At 43.7% G+C, this 8220-nt stretch overlaps 2 protein-coding genes across 2 annotated transcripts; both read right to left on the bottom strand.

Moving 5' to 3' along the window:
• Positions 1–1207: 1207 nt before the first annotated feature.
• On the bottom strand, positions 1208–1963 carry LOC125531754 (cypmaclein-like). Its single transcript, XM_048696036.1, has 3 exons — positions 1815–1963; positions 1680–1713; positions 1208–1581 (listed from the first exon to the last, which is right to left on the bottom strand). Exons 1-3 carry the CDS (start codon positions 1875–1877, stop codon positions 1400–1402), a joined length of 279 nt encoding a protein of 92 aa, XP_048551993.1. The 5' UTR covers positions 1878–1963; the 3' UTR covers positions 1208–1399.
• A 5316-nt stretch (positions 1964–7279) lies between these two features.
• LOC125531755 (cypmaclein-like) lies at positions 7280–7990 on the bottom strand. Its single transcript, XM_048696037.1, has 3 exons — positions 7897–7990; positions 7757–7790; positions 7280–7643 (listed from the first exon to the last, which is right to left on the bottom strand). Exons 1-3 carry the CDS (start codon positions 7957–7959, stop codon positions 7462–7464), a joined length of 279 nt encoding a protein of 92 aa, XP_048551994.1. The 5' UTR covers positions 7960–7990; the 3' UTR covers positions 7280–7461.
• Between the last annotated feature and the right edge of the window lie 230 nt (positions 7991–8220).

Below are 8220 nucleotides of genomic sequence, written 5' to 3'. Positions count from 1 at the left end.
GTACGCACCTTACACACCCGAGCATCTTCGATACCAAAAAAATTCAGATTTTTTTATTTTTATTTTTTTGAATTTACTGTTCACTTCAGAGTAGATTTACTTTTATTTTTTTTTGCTGCGAGCTCCTTGAACTTCCAAACGTGACGAAAATTTGCACGCACGTGGCACACCTGAGTATATTCAATGTCATAAAATTTCAGATTTTTTTGATTTTTTTGCTATTTTTTTCAAATTTACTGTTCATCAGATGTACTGTTCACACGTGGTCAAAACTGGGTTGACTCAGTCGCAGGGACGAAAAATGACCGGTTTCGAGAGTTCGGGGTGCACTTTGTCCGGTTTTAGAGTTGAGGGACAAAAACTAAACTCGGTGAAGAGTTGAGAGACGAAAAGTATACTTTTTTCTTCTTTTTTCAGCTTACCCAAAGTTGAGCATGATTCTTTCCATGGGCATTGGCATGCACAACAGTATGATGAGTTCCATGAAATGCTCTGCCTAGTAAACCCATTTGAAGGCGCCAAACGTCCTGTTTGCATGCAGCGTGAATTTGGCATTTTGCCAAGACTGTTCATGCACCCGTGTGCAACTGTAGCTAGCTCCCCTGCTCCAGTAGCCAGTGCTGCCATTTTCTATCACGTGCAGCAAAGATACAAGGTGCCCGTGTTTGGCCGCCTACAAGCAAAAGCTTCTCCCATCGTCCTCGTAGGCCGTGCATGCCCGCCGCGTAATTTGTCGCCAGAAACGCCGCGCGCGTACACGTACGCACGACAACAAGTTCATGTATGTAGTACGTCGTGCCATAGCTATATTGCTACTTTGCCACCTAGCAGGAATCTCCATGCAGATTTATCGAAAACAAAGACCACCACAAAAACAACATTTGATTTGACGTGCATATTTGATGTAATAACATAGTATATTATGAAACAGAGGGGTAGTCATTGGGTCTGTCTACGACACATCTAGATGTGACATTATGACATAGTTATGTCACATCTAAACTGACGTCCACTTTGCTTATGGTCTATTTTTTTTATTTCTTGTTGCTGCATTATATATTTGTAGACAAACTGTAGATCATATATACGCTTGAGCACATGTAGCGCATACACACGTGCAAACACGAACATACGCACCACTTTTTTTAGTACGTAGAGCAATTCACGGCCTTTGCGAATGGGTGAGAATAAGATAGAGAACATATGATTATACGATGGATCGATCACGAATATTATGGATGAGCACAAGGTACATATATAGGTAGCAAGCGCTAGTTTGAGTACATGATATCATATCGATCGTGCCTCTGGCAGTCTACTAGTAGTAGTCATTGATCGTAGCTAGCTTGATGTGATATTTATTGTCGCGATCGACCGTGGAGATGAGATGACGGTTGGATCACGGGCACTTGTGGCGGCCGTTGTGCGTGGTCATGTTGGCGTAGCAGGGGCAGACGCCCTCGTTGCCGGCGGTGCCGGGCGGCACGCAGTCGCATCGCCGGCAGCACGTGTTGCACGCCCTGTTGCACAGATTCGGCCGGCTCGACTTGCTGCACCGGTACGAGCACGCGCTGCCGCAATCTGCAAATATTTGTAAGAGTTAGAAGCGTAGATATATCTGCCGATCGATCAACTCGGCCGGACTAGCAGATGAATCCCATGCATGCGAGTGTGCTTACCGACGGCGTGAGCTTGTCCAGTGGGAGCGGTGGTCTGCGGAAGAGGAAAATGAACAGGGTCAGAGTTTAGCTAGGCAACCATATATAGCATGCATGTACTGTGGAAGAGGCTAGCGCCATGGATCAGGTGATCACCTCGACAAGGAGCAGGAGGACGACGAGCGCCGCGCACATGAGCACCCTAGCTTTGCCGGCCATCGCGAGGGGCCAGGAACCGCCGGCTGGTTTGCTTCGCTCTCTGCCGATTTGCTTCTCTTTCTCAGGGGAAATGTGGGAATTCTTGGCTTTGGTAGCGAGGGGGCGAGGGCCACGTTTTATAGGCCGGGCGGCCGGAGCAGCGATCAAGGATATTCTGTTATCCCTTCCCATACTTTGGGCCTGTCGCAATTAGCGTAATCAGGCCATTATGAAGAAGGATTGTAATTGCGTTTGTTTCCCTGTACATCTCGTGTATATGTTATATATGTATATGAGATAATAGGAAGGTCAGGATTGTGTCGTCTATTCCCAAACTTTCATTGCTTTTGCTATTCATCGGTCACCTGAAAATGTATTCTGTTTCAGTCAATTTTTACTATGGCCTGGAACAGCCCACTGTCCATGTAACTGGCTAGGCTAGCAATACTGGGCCGAAGCTACTCCACGTACAAAGGCTCTATATCGGAAAAAAAAAGAGATTAATTAGCGGAGTGCCCCTAGAAAATGATTAATCAGCGGAGGCATGCAAACGTGCGGGTGTGTGTACGTACCATTTTGTGTGCTGTGTGCATGCGTGCACGGATGTGTATATGTTGTGTGCGTGTGTTCACGCGCGCGCAAAATGTGTTGTCTAGTGTTGCTGTCACTAGTACATTTGTGCCTGTGTCTGTCCGCATGCCGCATGCGTGCGTGCATGTCTATAAGTGCGTGTGCGCATGCACGAGTGAAAGAGAGAGAAAAATGAGGGAGCGACACTATGATACGGAATGCAATTCAGTTTCGACGTGTCGTGAGACGACTAATCATGTTATTTTGTGGTTTGAGCACTACGTATGGCACGACATATATGCGTGCAAGTTATCCTATTATATGATTGTTTTTGCATATTGCAGATCAACACAATTTCTATTGATTTTGTTTGCAATTTTTTGGCCATTTTTTAATTCTTTCTTTTTTAGGGTAATACCAATGCCCTTAATTCATCCTTCCTTCGAATAAATTTTGTTTTATTTTTATTTTCCATTTTTTTTTCAAGTAACACCACTTTCATGATCATCTTCCTTACATTGAAATTTATATTTGAAATAAAATTCCCTTTTTGGTTAGTATTTTTATATGTCTCTGTTTGCTAGTAAAAAAAGTGACTTGGTGCAAAAAGATCTTCTAATTTTTCTCTCGTGTGCTAATGCTTCATTTTGCTTAGTCAATGTTTGACCGTTGTATTTTCTCTGTTTAGGCGGAGACTGCTTTTTGTAATCATGTGACTACTTAATTTGTGTTAGGGACCTAAAATGAAATTTATTTTTAGCTAATCTGCTTAAATCATAATTATTATAAAGTTCCACTATTTTATGTTTGTTTTGCACAATAAGAGAGAGTGCAACTTTGTGTTATTTATGTGCACTTTATCAATATATTCTAACTGCCACATATAAGAAAAGAGTGTGACAATAATTATTTGTAACTTGTTCATGTTAGGTATGGTTGTATAATATAATATTTATTTTTTGTCATTCTTTTTTAGGATTAAACAACTCCCATAAACCAATCTTCCATATAAATAAGTGTGTTATTCTTTGCTTTTGTTCCTAACCTAACTTTGTACAAAAAGCTAAGTGGATTCATTTTTTTAATTCTTTTTTGGTCATATTTTATCCTTTCTCCATTTTTTATTCTTTTAGGGTGATACCAATGCCTTTAATTCATTCTTTCTTAGAACAAATGTTCTTTTATTTTCATTTTGTTTTTTTCTTCTGTTTTAGATAACACCACTTTCATGATTCTATCTTACTTAGATTAAAATAGCTATTTTAAATGATATTTAGCTTTTGTTTTAGTTAATTTTGTCTATGTCTTCTGTTATTGGTAAAAAAAAAGTGACCGACGTGAAAAAATGCATCTACTTTTCTCGCTTGTGCTAATGTTTCACCTTTTTTTGTTCTTTAGTCAATTTCTTTTTTGGATTTTCTTTGCATAGGCGATAATAGTTTATTGTAATCATGTGACTATTTAATTTTTTAGGGACTTAAATGTAATTCATGATTAATTAATATACTTAAATCATAATCATTATTATTTGACTACTCTTCTCTTGTTTTGCAAAACATGGAAGAGTGTAAAGTTTTGTGTAATTTATGTGCAATTTATTAGTATATTCTAATAGCCGCATATAAGAAACGAGTTTGACGATAAGTATTTGTAATGTGTTCATGTTAGGCATAGTTGTAATATAAATTTTCTTTTTAAATTTCTTGTCATTCTTATTAGGATTAAACCCCTCCCATAAGTCATTGTTCCTTAGAAATAAATGTGTCAAACTATGTTTTTGTTCATGATCAAAAGTTGTACTAAAAGGTAAATGCTATTTTCATTTTGAATTTGTTTTCGTCCATTTTTTATCATTTCATAGTTTTTTTTCTTCTTTTAGGTAATACCAATGCTCTTAATTCATTCTTTCTTAAAACAAATGTTGTTGTTTTTTCCATTTTTTTCTTTTAGGTAGCATCGCTTTCGCGATTCTATCTTTCTTAGATTGAGTTTGATAATTATTTCTTCCTTAGAAAGAAATGTGTCCCCCTTTCTTTTTATTTTTTTATTTATTCTTTGAGTACGATATGGCCATGCCTGCTTTGGATGTGACCATAGATATTACGTGCATACATATATTTTAGTTTTTTTGTAATTATACAATATATTGTTGACAACAGAAAAACTACTATTTTTATCTTGTGCAAAGCTAAAGAAGATGGAGATTTGTACATGGCACGAATCAATATGCGTAATTACCTGCTATGTTTGTGAACTATTTCTAATCAAGTCACAATCACGAATTACAAAGTAAGATGAGCCTAGGCTCGTACATGTTGTAGCATCATCGGAGATGCAAAACTTGCATTCATTCACTTCTTCGGGCATCTACATGGATGGATGGATGCATGGTGCGTCAATGCTGGCAAGAAACGGGCCCATCACAATTCACAAGGCTCTTATCGGCTCCTCTGAAGTGCAGACTTTGTCCATTGGATATTAATTTAAAGGCATCTCTAACGACAACCCGTAAAAATTCTTCCGCATCTGTTCGTGAACAGTGATGGCAGTCTGCGGACATGGATGCGGGAGGACGCCATACAATGCTAGCCTTATATATTTCAAACTGCATTTTAACTAACCAGACGAACTTCATAAAAAGCGGCTGATATTCATCAAAGTTCGGATAGAAAGTAACACAAATCATCCATACATAGCATGCAAATTAAGTCTAGTACAACAATGTCTCTAATTCGACTAGATCCCGGATGTCCAACAAGTTTTTCATGAACGGATCATGTCGTTCCATACATACTCCCCCTCTAGCTTCATCCAACAGTGTGTGCACGTAAATGGCCGTCCCTCTGTCCTGTGGTACATCACGGTGGCGCGTACGGGTTACATATAATGTGTAGACCAACATTGAATGAATGAATGAATCAACAAGTTGAGAAAGATGAAGTAAAACTTACCATCTACTCCATGTCCGCGTGCAATGGCCACCTTACCTTGAGATGACTGACCAAGTTGCAAAACTTGATGACATTGATCTCGATAGCGTGCAGCGATACGACAATGACCTCACGTTGAGTGGTTGAATGATATACGTGTCGTAGGGCATAATGTGCTTTCGTGCATGAAACTTTTCATGCACTTGTCCCCAGAAGGACTCACCTGTGCTCCTGCCTATGAAATCCACGGATGCAGCCAACCACGCATCGCACAACAACTCATCCTCCATGATCGAGTAGCTCACCATCCTTCGTACTCTAGAAAATGACATAGCATTTGAAAATAAGCTCAATGGCATTTGACCGAACGCCTGTTGGGCATGGTGTCCGCCATGGAGGTCGTCGACAGGGGGCAGACTGTACCTGGGTACAAACAGCATCATGCTGGAAAGCTCCGTTGGAACAGTGAGCGGGTGCGTAGATGCTGGTTGAGGACGTCCGACAATGCCTCTGTGGCGGGCCGGAGACGAACAACAGCGGTAGTGAAGGTGGAGGGTGCGGATGCAAAGCAAAAGGAGAAAGGGGCGGAGTGGAAGGAAATGGGACCGGGAGGGAGGATTTGATGGGTTGGGGGCGCCGGAGTCCTACGTTTCGGGTGTCCGGACTACCGCAAACCACCCACATTTTTGTCTCCAATTTGCGGAGAAATCGCATCCGGACTGCACCGCAGATTGATACAGGTCGACGTTGGATGGGCTCCGTTGTCGAGCCGGTTGCGGGAGGTTTACATGTTCGTCTTGGAGATGCCTTAAGGGCATAGAATAAAAGTGACTAGAATTTAAATAAATTTCAGGCACCTGGCATATAGATGCTCCCAACTTTCATGGTATCTATTCGATCCCTTCCCATAATTGCTTCCGCCTCGTCTCTCACGTCGACTCTGTCCTAGCCGTCGCCTTATCCTTCCTCCACCTCACGCATCCATCAATCTCACGTCTCGAACATGGGCAATGCCAAGGTCGATGCTCGCAACCCACTCGCCTTACTCTAGGCTCAAGTCCAAGTGATCTATAACTTCAAGTCCATCACCCCGGTCGCCCTTGACCTCACCACACCAAACTTCAGCAAGCGGCACACTTTCTTCCGTGTTGTGTCACCCAGTACGAGCTCGCGGATCATCTCGACACGGAGGCCCCGCAAGCCAATGACAAAGAATGGCTCCGCCTCGACGCCATCATCCTTCGCTGCTTGTAAGGCTCCATCTCCTTCGACATCCTCGAGCTGGTGATGGAAGGGGAGACTACATCGGTTTGAACGAGCATCATCGCCCTCTTCCGCGACTACCAGAAGGCACGCGCCATGTACCTCGGCAAAGAATTCCGCAACCTCCAGCATGGTGACTACTCCATCACTGACTACTGCCACAAGCAGAAGATGGTGGTCGACGCTCCCATCACCGACGAACAACTCGTCCACAACACCCTCAAAGGACTTGACGAGGACTATGAGCACATCGCGACACACGTGCACGAAAACGCACACATACACACGTGCTCATATGAACATGTGTTAAAATATATCATCCGTCTTTTTTCATCAGTTCGGACTTTTGAATGAACTGACTAAAGCAGGAATTCAATATGGTATCAGAGCCAGGAGGTCTTGTGATCAGACCCTATCAACGCAGTATTAAAAAAACAATTATGCGGCCTAGACAAATCCTACGTCTAAGGAGTAAATAAGCCTAGACGTGAGGGAGAATGGTGTAGATATATATTGTCCGCCTCTCTTCATCAGTTCAGACTTTTATATGAGTTGGCTGGAGTATAAATTCAATACCATGCGCACTAATTGTTTTAGTGAATTGACGGCAATTACCACTGCGTGAGAACGAGATAGCAAACATGCTTACACGATGGATCGATCATGGATGGATGAGCACAAGGTACATAGGCAGCAGCACTAGCTTGAGTACATGATATCATATCGATCGTGCCACTGGTAGTCTAGTTATCGTTGGCTGTAGCTAGCTTGATGGGATATTTACTGAGACGCCATGATCTAGTATGCATTAGCCTCGACCGGCCGTCGAGAAGGCGGTTGAATCATGGGCACTTGTGGCGGCCGTCGTGCGTGGTCATGTGGGCGTAGCAGGGGCAGACGTCCTCGTTGCCGGCGGTGCCGGGCGGCACGCAGTCGCATCGCCGGCAGCACGTGTTGCACGCCCTGTTGCACAAATTCGGCCGGCTCGACTTGCTGCACCGGTACGAGCACGCGCTGCCGCAATCTGCAAATAGTTGTAAGAGTTAGAAGGATATCACATATCAGTCGTCTGGTACCGATTGATCAAGTCGGCTGGATTGGCAAATGAACCCCATGCATGCATGCGTGTGCGCTTACCGACGGCGTGAGCTTGTCCACTCGGGGCGGTGGTCTGCGGAAGAGGAAAATGAACAGGAACCGAGTTTAGCTAGGCAACCAAAACGTACGTAGCATGCATGTGCTCTGGAAGATTCTAAGGGCATGGATCAGGTGATCACCTCGACGAGGAGCAGGAGGACGACGAGCGCCACGCACATGAACGCCCTAGCTTGGCCGGCCATCCCGCCGATTTGCTTCGCTTTCTTGTGATTTGCTTCTCTTTGCTCAGGGGAAATGTGGAAGAAACCTTTGCCTTTGCTAGCGAGGGGGCGAGGGCCACGTTTTATAGGCCGGGCCGCCGGAGCAGCGGTGAGGCTCGCAGTGGCGCACAGTGGTGGCACAGAGGCAGCACAAGCTCGGCGTGCGCGTGAGTGCACGCCCCCTGTCCCTGGTTCCGTGTTGGGCTCTCGGCTCTCCACGTATCACACAACTTGCGTGCCGAG

Source organism: Triticum urartu, unplaced genomic scaffold (assembly GCF_003073215.2).
Source record: "Triticum urartu cultivar G1812 unplaced genomic scaffold, Tu2.1 TuUngrouped_contig_8015, whole genome shotgun sequence".
Lineage (NCBI taxonomy): Eukaryota > Viridiplantae > Streptophyta > Magnoliopsida > Poales > Poaceae > Triticum > Triticum urartu.
The sequence above is the reverse complement of the archived record's forward strand: the minus strand, read 5'-3'. Positions and strand labels throughout refer to the sequence as shown.

Bases quoted from the DNA above. Each gene is read 5' to 3' on its own strand.
- LOC125531754 (XM_048696036.1), bottom strand. From the start codon at position 1,877: ATGGCCGGCAAAGCTAGGGTGCTCATGTGCGCGGCGCTCGTCGTCCTC. The intron at 1,714-1,814 runs GTGATCACCTGA...CCTCTTCCGCAG, and splicing joins TCCTCCTGCTCCTTGTCGAG to ACCACCGCTCCCACTGGACA. The intron at 1,582-1,679 runs GTAAGCACACTC...AAATATTTGCAG, and splicing joins TGGACAAGCTCACGCCGTCG to ATTGCGGCAGCGCGTGCTCG.
- LOC125531755 (XM_048696037.1), bottom strand. From the start codon at position 7,959: ATGGCCGGCCAAGCTAGGGCGTTCATGTGCGTGGCGCTCGTCGTCCTC. The intron at 7,791-7,896 runs GTGATCACCTGA...CCTCTTCCGCAG, and splicing joins TCCTCCTGCTCCTCGTCGAG to ACCACCGCCCCGAGTGGACA. The intron at 7,644-7,756 runs GTAAGCGCACAC...AACTATTTGCAG, and splicing joins TGGACAAGCTCACGCCGTCG to ATTGCGGCAGCGCGTGCTCG.